A 13,769-nucleotide genomic window follows, 5' to 3' on the forward strand; every position below is an offset into this window, starting at 1 on the left:
TTGTTACGTAGATTATATGAGAAAATTGTATTAAGTGCCTAGCAATAGTAAGCACCAAATAAATGCTAGATGATTGTTTATTATTATTTCATTGCTATTGTTAACCAGAGAAAATTTTCCATTCTTTTAATAGGGGAATTTAGAGTAGTTTCATTATACTATGAAACTTATTTGATGGATTTATTTTAATATTTTCCATTTCATGCTCCTGCTTACTGTTTGCTTTTTGTATTTTAGATAGCTTATTGAGAATGTCTATACAAATCCAGTCATCTCTTTGAAATTTTTCTTGTTTGGTGATATAGCAAATGGCCACTGCAGAAGGACTGATACAGCGATCTAAAGGGAAGGAGAGACCCTTTGTTCTTACACGTTCTTTCTTTGCTGGATCACAAAAGTATGGTAAGGAATGGCTCATATCAGACTTAAAAACATATTAGCAACTTTTTTTTAACCATTTATAGAATGTGATATTACTGTGTTGATACCTTCCTTTTCTTTCTTTTTTTTTTTTTTCATTTTTTCATTTGTTTGTTTGAGACGGAGTCTTGCTTTGTCCCCCAGGCTGGAGTGCAGTGGCACAGTCATGACTCACTGCAGCATTGACCACCTGGGTTCAAGCAATCCTCCCACCTAAGCCTCGTGAGTAGCTGGAATTACAGGTGCACACCACCACACCCCGTTAATTTATATATGTATATGTATTTTTTGGTAGAGACAGGGTTTCACCATGTTGCCCAGGCTAGTCTCGAACTCCTGGACTGAAGCGATCTGCCCACCTTGGCCTCCCAAAGTGTTGGGATTATAGGTGTGAGCCACCACACTCAGCTGATGCCGTCGTTTTCAGTAGCCATTGGTCAGGCCTTTGATTGTAGACAGTGGTATGCCCTAAAGTATGCATTTTGTCCTGTAAGGCGGAATAAACAAATTTTAGTCCTTTGATACTTGTTTCCCACTGAAGAAATGGGCACTTAATTGTTGGGAGAGTAACTTCTAAGTATTCAGTTTGTTGGGATAGTCATCTTTGATCCTGTCTCTTTGATTTATCAAAGCCAGGGAGATACACCTCTAACACATTCCGTTAACCAACTGTTCCACTTAGCAATGTGGCTTAAAATAGACCTGGCTGTTGCGTGTGGTCAGGGTCATCTATAACTGGATGCAGTTTACCAGCTAATGCAGATCTGGTTCAACTTAACCACCCTGTGGCAGGAAGACTATTTTAAGTCCCCTGGCCTTGCATAAACAACAAAGAGCTTAGATCCTAGTTTAAAGAATCCAGCCCTTACTATGCTGTGGACATTATTAAGCCTCCCACTCCACCCCTGAAAACCAGGCCCTGTGGCATTCTGGAAAGGGCCAAAATACTACAATCTCAGGCAAAGATTCATATACAGAGGTGTTCAACACAGCAGTAGTCCTTGAAACAAAAGTAAGAAAGAAAATCTAAATACATAACAATAAGAGAATAGTTGTAAAAGTATGGTATAGCAACATGATAGATTATCGTGAGGCTATTTATGTTTAAAAAAATGTTTTTCTTTTTTTATTTTCATAAGGCTATTTTAAATGGTAGCTTTAATTGCATGAGAAAATGTTTGTGATATGATAAATTAAAAAAGGAATGCCTAAGTGTTTATAATATCCTAATTTTGTATTGATATGTATTAGATGTACATATTTTCAGGATATGTGTGATAATTTGATATGTTCATATAATTAAATCAGTGTAATTGGGATATCACCTTAAATATGTATCTTTTCTTTATGCTAGGAACATTTAAATTATTCTCTTTTAGCTTTTTTAAAATGCACAATCAAGGCTAACTATAGTCACCTTACTGATCTATCAAACATCAAGTCATTTCTTATCTCAATTTTATAAAAGATAAATGAAAGATAGTAATTTAAATAAATATGTAGGTAGATAGGCAGACAGTTAAATATAAGAAAATGATATCATTTATATAATTTATATAAATATATATATTTGATAATATCAAAAAGAAAATATAAAAAGATAAAAATACCTTGGTGATTTTGAGTGATTTTCACTTTTTTCTTTTACCTAACTTTATTTTACAAACTGTCTACAAGTATCATTTTTAATCACAAAAGAAGTATTTTTAATGAAAACATTTACCAGCAACAGTTAAAAAAAAGGTAACAGAAGATTTGAATATTAGGTTATTGTTGATCTCTTATGTTGCTCCATTGCTTAGCCTGCAGTACTCTGTGTGAAGCTATCAGCTTTGCTTCATTGTGTAGCAAGACATTACAGGAAACACTACTTTGTTAAGTCGTATGCGATGATCAATAGCCATAGAGACCTTCTGACTAAACAATGATATGAGACATGAAAATATCTGCATGTTTACGTGAGCTTTCTTGATGAGAATGTCTCCATATGGATTTCAAAATCTTTATGTAGATACATACATATCTCACTTGAAGTCAAGAGGAAATTAGAATACTTTTTTAAAAGAATAATCCCTGGAAAATATTTTTTTGGGCCAGGGCGCAGTGGCTCACACCTGTAATCCCAGCACTTTGGGAGGCCGAGGCGGGTGGATCACCTGAGGTAAGGAGTTCGAGACTAGCCTGATCAATATGGTGAAACCCTGTCTCTACTAAAAAAAGAAAAAAAAATTAGCTGGGCGTGGTAGTGCGCACCTGTATTCCCAGCTACTAGGGAGGCTGAGGCAGGAGAATCACTTGAACCTGGGAGGCAGAGGTTGTAGTGAGTAGAGATCACACCATTGCACTCCAGCCTGGGCAACAAGAGCAAAACAAAAAACAAAAAAAAAGTATTTTATTGGTCAGGAACAGTGGCTCATATCTGTAATCCCAGCACTTTTCTGAGGCAGGTGGGCAGATCACTTGAGATTAGGAGTTTGAGACCAGCCTGGCCAACATGATGAAACCCTGTCTCTACTAAAAATACAAAAATGAGCCAGGCATAGTGGCATGTGCCTGTAGTCCCAGCTATTCAGGAAGCTGAGGCAGGAGAATTGCTTGAAACTGGGAGGTGGAGGTTGCAGTGAGCCAAGATTGCACCACTGCACTCCAGCCTGGGCGACAGAGTGAAACCCCATCTCAAAAAAAAAAAAAAAGAAAAAGAAAAAAAATTTTTCCTGGCCATAGGGCAGCCTAAAATTTCTATGAAAGATTAAAACAAAAATAGCTACCAAAACTATTTTGGTAGAAGATAGACAAAAATGCTTCAGGAGTAGTATATGTTTAGTAAAATAAGATTTTCCCTTTTATGGCTGTCTTTGGTGGTATATAATCTCTCATCACAAACTCTTAGCAACTCTTCAGTAAATAAGAACAAGAACACTGGCTTAGGCATCAGAGTGCCTGGGCTCAAATCATGCCTCTACCACTTAATAACTGTGTAACTCTGGGTAGATTATGTATCCATTGCTTGCTATACTTCCCTCATCTGCAAAATTGAGTTTATAATAGCGTTTATCTGATAGGATTGTTGTGATTATTAAGTAGGATAATACTAGCAAACTATTCAGCACAACACCTGGATCAGTATGGGTTAAATAAATGTTAATTATTGTTATTGCTACTGTTATTGGGTCTCTGCTTTATGGCCTGTAACCGTTCTCTCGAATTTTTTAGGGTTTTCTTTGGGAGCAGGGGGTGGTGGAGGTGGGAGGAAATAGGTACATAGATCAATGGAACAGAGTAGAGAATCCAGAGTATCCAACACATATGTGATCAATTGCTTTGCAACAAAGTTTCCAAGGCAATTTAATGGAGAGATTATAATTTTTCTTCAGTGTAAATGGTTCTGAAACAACTGGATATCTGTGTGGGGAAAAAAAATGAAACTACACCCCTGCCTCATATCATATTCAAAATTAAACTAAAAAATCAACTCATTTTAAAAGCTAAAAATACAAACTAACTTCTGGAAAAAACATAGAATAAAATCTTTTTTTTTTTTTGAGATGGAGTCTCACTCTGTTGCCCAGGCTGGGATGCAGTGGCATCATCTCGGATCACTGCAACCTCCACCTCCCTGGTTCAAGTGATTCTCCTGCCTCAGCCTCCTGAGTAGCTGGGATTACAGGTGCCCACCACCACACCCGGCTAACTTTTACATTTTTAGCAGAGACAGGGTTTCACCATGTTGGGCAGTCCGGTCTTAAACTCTTGACATCAAGTGATCTGCGCTCCTCGGCTTCCCAAAGTGCTGAGATTACAGGCATGAGCCATCGCATCTGGCTAGGAGAAAATCTTTATGGCTTTGAAACAGACAAAAATTTCTTAGAAAGAACACAAAAAGTATGAATCATAAAAGAAAAAAATGACAAATTAGACTTCATCAAAATTTTAAAATGTCTGCCCTTTCAAAGACATTGGTAAGAAAATGAAATGGCAAACCACAGACTGAGGAAAAAAATATTTGAAATATACATATATAGGTATATCAGCCAAAATACTTGTATCCAGAATATATAAAGAACTTTTACTACTCAATAATAATAAGAAAGACAACCTACTTTAAAAAACAACCTACTTTAAGAGTTGGTTTTCTGAAAAAAAAAAAAAAAAAAAAAAAAACAAAATAGATAGACTGCTAGCTAGACTAATAAAGAAGAAAAGAGAGAAGATCCAAATAAACATAATTAGAAATTACAAAAGAGAAAATCTAGGAGAAATGGATAAATTCCTGGACACATATACCCTCCTAAGACTGAACCAAGAACAAATTGAATCCCTGAAAAGACCAATAACAAGCTCCAAAATTGAATCAGTAGTAAAAAACCTACCAACCAAAAATAGCCCAGGACCAGAGAGATTCACAGCCCAGTTCTACCAGATGTACAAAGGAGAGCTGATACCATTTCTACTGACACTATTTCAAAAAATTGAGGAGGAGGGACTCCTCCCTAACTCACTCTAGATGCCAGCATCATCCTGATGCCAAAACCTGGCAGACACACAAAAAAGAGAAAATTTCAAGCCAATATCCTTGATGAACATTGATGCAAAAATCCTCAAAAAAAATACTGGCAGACTAAATTCAGCAGCACATCAGAAAGCTTATCCACCATGATCAAGAAGGCTTTATCATTGGAATGCAAGGTTGGTTTAACATACCCAAGTCAATGTGATTCATCACATAAACAGAACTAAAGACGAAAACCACATTATCATCTCAATAGATGCAGAAAAAGCTTTCAATAAAATTCAGCATCCCTTCTTGTTAAAAACTCTCAGCAAACTAGGTACTGAAGGAACATACCTCAAAATAAGAGCCATTATTTGACAAATCCACAGCCCACATCATACTAAATGGGCAAAAGCTGGAAGCATTCCCCTTGAAAACTGGCACAATACAAGGATGCCCCCTCTCACCACTCCTATTCAAAATGGTATTGAAAGAAGTCCTGGCCAGAGCAGTCAGGCAAGAGAAAGAAATAAAGTGCATCCAGATAGAAAGAGAAAGGAAGTCAAACTATTCCTATTTGCAGATGACATGACTCTATATCTAGAAAACCCCACAGTCTGAGCCCAAAACCTCCTTAAGCTAATAAACAACTTCAGCAAAGTCTCAGGATACAAAATCAACATATAAAAATCATTAGCATTTCTATACACCAACAACAGTCAAGCCTAGAGCCAAATCAGGAACATAGTCCCATTCACAATTGCCACGAAAAGAAGAAAATACCTAGGAATACAGCTAACCAGCGAGGTGAAAGATCTCTACAATGAAAACTACAAAATGCTGCTCAAAGAAATCAGATATGACACAAACAAATGGAAAAACATTCCATGCTCATGGATAGGAAGAATCAATATTGTTGAAATGGCCATACCGCCCAAAGCAATTGATAGATTCAGTGCTATTCCTGTCAAACTACCAATGACATTCTTCACAAAACTAGAAAAAAACTATTTTAAAATTCATATGGAACCAAAAAAAAAAAAACCAAAGCCTGAATAGCCAAGGCAATCCTAAGCAAAAAGAACAAAGCAGGGGGCAATATGCTACCCAACCTCAAACTACTACAAGGCTGCAGTAACCAAAACAACATGATACTGGCACAAAAATAGGCGTATAGACCAATGGAGAAGAATAGAGAGCCCAGAAATAAGATTGCACACCTACAATCATCTGATCTTTGACAAAGCTACAAAAACAAGCAATGGGGAAAGGACTCCCTCTTCAATAAGTGGTGCTGGGACAACTGGCAAGCCATATACAGAAGATTGAAACTGCACTCCTTTCATATGCCATATACAAAATTAACTCAAGATGGATTAAAGACTTAAAAGTAAAACCCAAAACTATATAAAAACCCTGGAAGACAACCTAAGCATTACCATTCTGGACATGGGAATAGGCAAAGATTTCATGATGAGGACACCAAAAACAATTGCAACAAAAGCAAAATTGACAAACAGGATCTAATTAAACTAAAGAGCTTCTGCAGAGCAAAAGAAACTATCAATAGAGTAAACAGACAATCTGCAGAATGGGAGAAAATATTTACAAACTATGCATCTGACAAAGGTCTAATATCCAGCATCTATAAGGAACTTAAGCAAATTTACGAGAAAAAACAAACAGCCCCATTAAAAAGTGGGCAAAGAACATGAACAGACACTTTTCAAAAGAAGACATACATGTGGCCAACAAGCATATGAAAAAAAGCTCAACATCACTGATCAATAGAAAAAAGCATATCAAAACCACAATGAAATACCACCTCACACCATTCAGAATGGCTATTATTAAAAAGTGAAAAGGTAACAGATGCTGGCAAGGTTGCAGAGAAAGGAGAATGCTTATACACTGCTGGTAGGAGTGTAAAATAGTTCGACCATTGTGGAAAGGAGTGTGGTGTTTCCTCAGATAATTAAGAACAGAACTACCATTTGACCCAGCAATCCCATTACTAGGTATATACCCAAAGGAATACAAATCATTCTGTCATAAAGACACATGAGCGTGTCTGTTCACTGCAGCACTATTCACAATAGCAAAGACATGGAGTAAACTTAAATGCCTATCAGTTGTAAACTGGATAAAGAAAATGTGGTACATATACACCATGGACTACTATGCAGCCATAAAAAAGAATGGGCTATCTTGCCTGTGATCTAGTCTTTGATGTTTTTCTTTTTTATTAAATTTATTTTTATATATGTGAATGAGATCATGCCCTTTGCAGGAACATGGATGGAGTTGGAGGCCATTATCCTTAGCAAACTAATGCAGAAACAGAAAACCAAATACCACATGTTCTCACGTAGGAGTGGGAGCTAAATGATTAGAACACATGGACACCTAGAGGGGAACAACAGACACTGGGGCCTGCCTGAGAATAGAGGGTGGGAAGAGGAAGAGGATCAGGAAAAATAACTAATGGGTATTAGGCTTAACATCAGGGTGACAAAATGAGAAAATAATCTGTTTACCAACATAACACACCTGTGCATGTACCCCTGAACTTAAATTTTTTAAAAAATGAGCAAAAGATTTCTGTAGACACTTTACAAAAGAAGATACATGAAGAGGCTGGGCATGGTGGCTCATGCCTCTAATTTTAGCACTTTGGGAAGCCAAGGCAGGTGGATCACTTGAGGCTAGGAGTTCGAGACCATCCTGGCCAACGTGGTGAAACCCCATCTCTGCTAAAAATACAAAATTTAGCCAGGCGTTATGGTACACACTTGTAATCCCAGCTACTTGGGAGGCTGAGGCAGGAGACTCACTTGAACCCCGGGAGACAGAGGTTGCAGTGAGCAGAGATCACGGCACTGCACTCCAGCCTGGGCAAGTGAGAACATGACTCCATCTAAAAAAAACAAAAAACCCATATGTATTATATGCAAGTTATATCTTAAAGTTGATTTTTCAAAGGGTTCCTCCTCTATCCGACCTAAACTATACTTCAAAAATAAGTGCAATTTCAGAATATTTTCCTAGAATGCTTGTTTTGTAGATTTTAATAACTTTTCACATTAGAAAATTGATAATTTTCATTGTAGAAAATTAGAAGTTATTTATTTTAAGGCAAGAAATCAGTTTTCCTTTTCATTAAGTTGTCTTTTACAAATAAGGAATCTACATAGGAAATTGAACGCATGGGTTGATTTGTGATTTTAATACATTGTTGCTTGTGACCAAAGGTGCTGTGTGGACAGGCGACAACACAGCAGAATGGAGCTACCTGAAAATTTCTATCCCAATGTTACTCACTCTCAGCATTACTGGGATCTCTTTTTGTGGAGGTAAGATGAGTCCTTTGAGGCTTGAAGTGCAAGAAAATAAAAAGTGAGGGTGTTTTCGTCAAAGCTGATTACAAATCCCTTCTCATTAGCTGTTGTGGGCAGACATAAATGTGGGAAAGAGAAACTGTGAGAAAGTGAAGAGGAGCGGATTAGAGGGGAGAGTGAAAGGCTTGCCTCAGAGCTATTTCTGTCTGGTCTGTGTTGAGGACATGAAATCAAGTTGTCGGAAAGGGAGCCAGAGCCATCTTCTTATCACTTCCTTCCTGGACAGTCTTGATAACTAAGTTTCTCTTCCTGACAGCTGTCTTTTCTTCTTGAAAGTGAGAAAAATAGAAGTACAAGGAATTTAGAAAATCAGAAAGCCTTACAGAAATTCTTTTCACTCAGCAGATTTAAAATTCTGTGGCATATTTTAACTGTACTAAAACAAAAGATATGCTCTTGAGAAAGATAAATTTAGTTAAAATAAGATTTTCCGATGGACTGTCTTCCCTGCATCCTAAGAATTCTCTGTAGATGAGAGATCTCAATATGGAAGGGGCTCAAGATGGCTGCAGTTCCAGCTGCTCCTTGTTTCCTGTAGGAGTAGAAGCAAATTATTATCATTCTTTTGATGCATGTGTTTTTATTTCATTGGTCTATGTACAACACAAGGAATATATATGCTGCTCAATGGCCCAGCATGGGATTCTATTCAGATAATCACAACCTCTACTTCTGATTATCTGCTTCTCTTCAGTTCTTTCTGTTTTTATCTTAGTTCAGCTGTTGCTTCCAAAGGAAATCAGTTGCCAGCCACCCCCCTCCAACACACACACACACACACACACACACACACACACACACACACACACACACAGAGTTATTTAATCAGGCAGACATTTTTCAGTGTCTGGGTTATCTGTTTTGGGGAACATACAGGAATATTGATCTTGAAATAAAGCTTCTGACCTTTTGACAAGAAAGTAATATTCTAAGAACCCATTGTCAGATCCCCAAACAGACTGAATTTTGTAGTAAGGGTCACCTGTTTGAGGCCACGGCTTTATCCTGTCCTTTGGAGTGCATATACTCTGCTTTTCTCCTGTCGGTCTTCAAGACCTTAATTTCCCTGTGTGCATGATTTATTCAAAGCTTGGTTGCCTCACTTGGCCTTCTTTTGCTTCCAGCTGACATAGGCGGGTTCATTGGGAATCCAGAGACAGAGCTGCTAGTGCGTTGGTACCAGGCCGGAGCCTACCAGCCCTTCTTCCGTGGCCATGCCACCATGAATGCCAAGCGACGGGAGCCCTGGCTCTTTGGGAAGGAACACACCCGGCTCATCCGAGAAGCCATCAGAGAGCGCTATGGCCTCTTGCCATATTGGTATTCTCTGTTCTACCATGCACACGTGGCTTCCCAACCTGTCATGAGGTAAAAAGCTTCCTCCATTCAGGGACTCCAGCAACCAGTCTGTAATAGAAGATCTCAGTCATTAAAGAATGCAGTAATTATAGTGATTTCAAGAGAAAGGTGAAGAAATGCTACATATTTAATCAAATTTCAATAAGCTTATTGAGCAGCAGCGGTGAACAGGGTGCTGGCTGTTGGGGACACAGAAGATAAAAACTAGGTCTCCTGCTTTGTGATTAAAATGTGAATATTTGATAGGAGACAGAATAGAGATATTTCAGAGAAAATGGAAGTGGCTTTGTAGTAACATTCATTCAGTATTTAACCTATAAGTATCTTTTCATGAAGAATAACTTATTTTGCTAGTCTTAGGCTTGAATCATATGAAAAAGAGTCTTGGCTCTTTGGCATGTTCCCATTTCCTTTGAATAGTTATAAAACTGAAAATAGGCCAGGCGTGGTGGCTCACACCTGTAATCCCAGCACTTTGGGAGGCCAAGGTAGGAGGATTACCTGAGGTCAGGAGTTCGAGACCAGCCTGACCAACATGGTGAAACCCTGTCTCTAAAAATACAAAAATTGGGCCAGGCGCGGTGGCTCAAGCCTGTAATCCCAGCACTTTAGGAGACCGAGACGGGCGGCTCACGAGGTCAGGAGCTCGAGACCATCCTGGCTAACACGGTGAAACCCTGTCTCTACTAAAAAAAAAATACAAAAAACTAGCCGGGTGAGGTGGCAGGCGCCTGTAGTCCCAGCTATTCAGGAGGCTGAGGCAGGAGAATGGTGTAAACCCGGGAGGCGGAGCTTGCAGTGAGCTGAGATCCGGCCACTGCACTCCAGCCTGGGCGACAGAGCGAGACTCCGTCTCAAAAAAAAAAAAAAAAAATGCAAAAATTGGCCAGGCGTGGTGGTGTGTGCCTGTAATCCCAGCTACTTGGGAGGCCGAGGCAGGAGAATCGGTTGAACCCAAGAGGCAGAGACTGCAGGGAGCCAAGATAGCACCACTGCATTCCAGCCTGGGCAACAGAGCAAGATCCATCTCAAAAAAAAAAAACCACTAAAAATGTAAGTGATTGATTGCAATAAGATGTCTATAATGATAAAACAATACTTTTTTTCTTTCCCCAGGCCTCTGTGGGTGGAGTTCCCAGATGAACTAAAGACTTTTGATATGGAAGATGAATACATGCTGGGTGAGCATTTCTGGGTTTTTTTGTTGTTGTTTTTTTGTTTTTTTTGAGACAGAGTCTCACTCTGTCACCCAGGCTAGAGTGCAGTGGTGCAATCTCAGCTCACTGCAACCTCCACCTCCCGGTTTCAAGCAATTCTCTGCCTCAGCCTCCTGAGCAGGTGAGATTACAGGTGCCTGCCACCATGCCTGGCTAATTTTTGTATTTTTAGTAGAGACAGGGTTTCATCATCTTGGCTGGGTGGTCTTGAACTCCTGACCTCATGATCCACCTACTTTGGCCTCCCAAAGTGTTGGGATTACAGGCGTGAGCCACTGTGCCTGGACAAGCATTTATTGATTAATTATAGTCATTTTAAAAAGTGTAATTATGTTTTTATTATATTTTCTAATATAAGAGCCCTAAAAAAAAATCCTAATTCCAAGAAAGCCAAAAAATAAAAATAAAGGAAATTCCTTCACCAAGATTTCTAATGCATTATTAGTAGGATCATACCTCCATTCTGTTGTGATGTAGCATTTCTCATAAATTGTTCTTGCTGACTTATTTGGTGGATGTCTTTTAGGATTCTTGTTCTGGGTTCACTCTTCTAATCCTGTGAGATCACTTTAGGGAAGGGAAGTAGAAAAAAACAGCCCGGGTGGTGATAGGAAAGAACCAGAAGAGCTTATTTCGTATGCAATAATAGGATTTTTTTTGGTTGACCTCTTCTTTAAGAAAGATTAACTATCAAATCCAGAACATAGAATTTTATCAGCTTAGTAACAGGGCTCAAGAAGCCAGGCTAAATATACTGTTCCCCAAAGGGTGAATCTCATTTCTGGGTTTTTTTTTTTTTTTTTTTTTTTTTGAGATGGAGCCTCACTCTGTTACCCAGGCTGGAGTGCAGTAGTGTAATCTCAACTCACTGCAACCTCTGCCTCCCGGGCTCAAGCAATCCTCCCACCTCAGCCTGCTGAGTAGGTGGGACCACAGGCATGCACCACTATGTCTGGCTAATTTTTTTCTATTTTTAGTAGAGATGGGGTTTCGTCTTGCTGCCCAGGCTGATCTCGAACTCCTGACTTCAGGTGATCCACCCACCTTGGCCTTCCAAAGTGCTGGAATTACAGGCGTGAGCCACCACGGCCAGCCCCATTTCTGAGTTCTTTAAGTCTCCACTCATCATGAGGTCTCAGTTTAATCGTCACTGCCTTGGAGACACTTCCTTGACCACTGCTTGTTTCCTTATACCTAATTCTACCTAGTAAAAATCAGCCCCTCTTATTATGTAACTTTCATTCCATTTTGTAATTTTGCCTCTTTTGGTATTTGTCTTAATTCTAATTCATTTGTAATTATTTTTTACTATTTGTTTTCACTAACTGTAAACTTCACAAGGTCAGGAGCCACGCTTGTCTTATTGGCCACTACATCCCAGAGCCTCACATGGTGCCCAGCATGCAGTAGGCACTCAAAATAACTATTTATTGAATAAAAGAACAAATTAGTAAGTGGGTAAATTTTACATATGTGTTGTACCAAGGTCAAAGCAAATTTAATAATCCAGATTGCCTTTAAGAAAACCAGAGGCCAGGCATGGTGGCTCATGCCTGTAATCCCAACACTGCAGGAGGCCGAGTGTGAGATCGCTTAAATTGAGGAGTTTGAGATTAGCATTAGCCTGGGCAATATAGCAAGACCCTATCTCTACAAAAAATTTAAAAATTAGCTGGGCACGGTGTGTGTGTACCTGTAGTCCTGTCTACTCAGAGGCTGAGGCTGGAGGATTACATGAGCATAGGAGTTAAAGGTTGCAATAAGCTGTGATTACACTGCTGCACTCCTGCTTGGGGAACAGAGTGAGACCCCATCTCCTGTCTCTAAAAAAAAAAGAAAGAAAAAGAAAACTACAGCCTCTCTGATGATAACCGTCCAAGCAAGAGGTGCTGAGCATCCACACTGACCACACTTCCGGATAATAGTTGTGGGCTTCCCATCATCAGTGTCACTCACAGCAAATAGTGAAGCACTTGGAAAGGAGCAATGGTGCTTTGACTACTGACACACTAGCAGTTAGACAAAAAATGAGACCGATGGGCTGTGTCAGAATCCCTTCCTATAATCGCAGTATACCCAAAGTGCATTAATGACAAGTGATGACCTTTTTGAGCTCACCTCTTTGAGCACCTGTCCTCTTTCTATCAGTGCATCTCTCTGACAAATCACTGGTTCAACTCTCCGAAGTTCACAGTTGGGAGGTCTGTAACCCCATGATAGCTAGCACTCAATTAAAGAGAAAGGAGATTTTTAGACCTCTTATAATGATACTCAACTTTATTTCCTCTTAGGGAGTGCATTATTGGTTCATCCAGTCACAGAACCAAAAGCCACCACAGTTGATGTGTTTCTTCCGGGATCAAATGAGGTAAGAGTAATAACAAACAGCCACATATCTGATACGTCTCATATTTCTCATCCCTTCTTTTCTTTTAGGAAAGAGATTTCTTCTTCATGTGTTTGTGAACACACCCCAAATGACTATAGCAATTAATGATTATAGTAAGTCATGACCACTGTCCTCAGAGGTCAAAACACTTAACGGAGGAGAGAAGGGAGAAAGCTGAATTGGTAAGGATTCCGAGGAGGATCAGAGTGATTTTTAATCTTCACACTTTGACTAGTAAAAGTGAATCCTGATAAACACACCGAGGCTTGGGGTAGGAAGAAATCTTCAGCAAACTCTGGGGGAAAGCAAGTATGAAGTGACTTTGCTCTTTGGTCTAGCTCTATCTGAAACCTGAGTTTTGGGTACCAAAAGCTGGTCTCAATACACTCACCGAAGTGGGCAAAAAGTAACAGTAGTGACTCCTCTCCCAGATTCCTCTGCTCTTTTATTATTGTCACTAATTACTGTCCCAGGTATAAAATATCATCCTGGAC

General features: G+C 39.2%; 1 protein-coding gene across 1 annotated transcript in view; it reads left to right on the forward strand.

Annotated features, from left to right (window-relative positions):
• The window catches only part of GANC (glucosidase alpha, neutral C), a 94,067-nt gene that overhangs the window by 70,594 nt on the left and 9,704 nt on the right, over positions 1–13,769 (forward strand). The window contains 5 exon segments of the mRNA NM_001257679.1: positions 306–402; positions 8,164–8,265; positions 9,435–9,678; positions 10,786–10,850; positions 13,178–13,254. Coding sequence (NP_001244608.1) covers positions 306–402; positions 8,164–8,265; positions 9,435–9,678; positions 10,786–10,850; positions 13,178–13,254 — 585 coding nt within the window.

This window comes from Macaca mulatta, chromosome 7 (assembly GCF_049350105.2).
Source record: "Macaca mulatta isolate MMU2019108-1 chromosome 7, T2T-MMU8v2.0, whole genome shotgun sequence".
Taxonomy (NCBI): Eukaryota; Metazoa; Chordata; class Mammalia; order Primates; family Cercopithecidae; genus Macaca; species Macaca mulatta.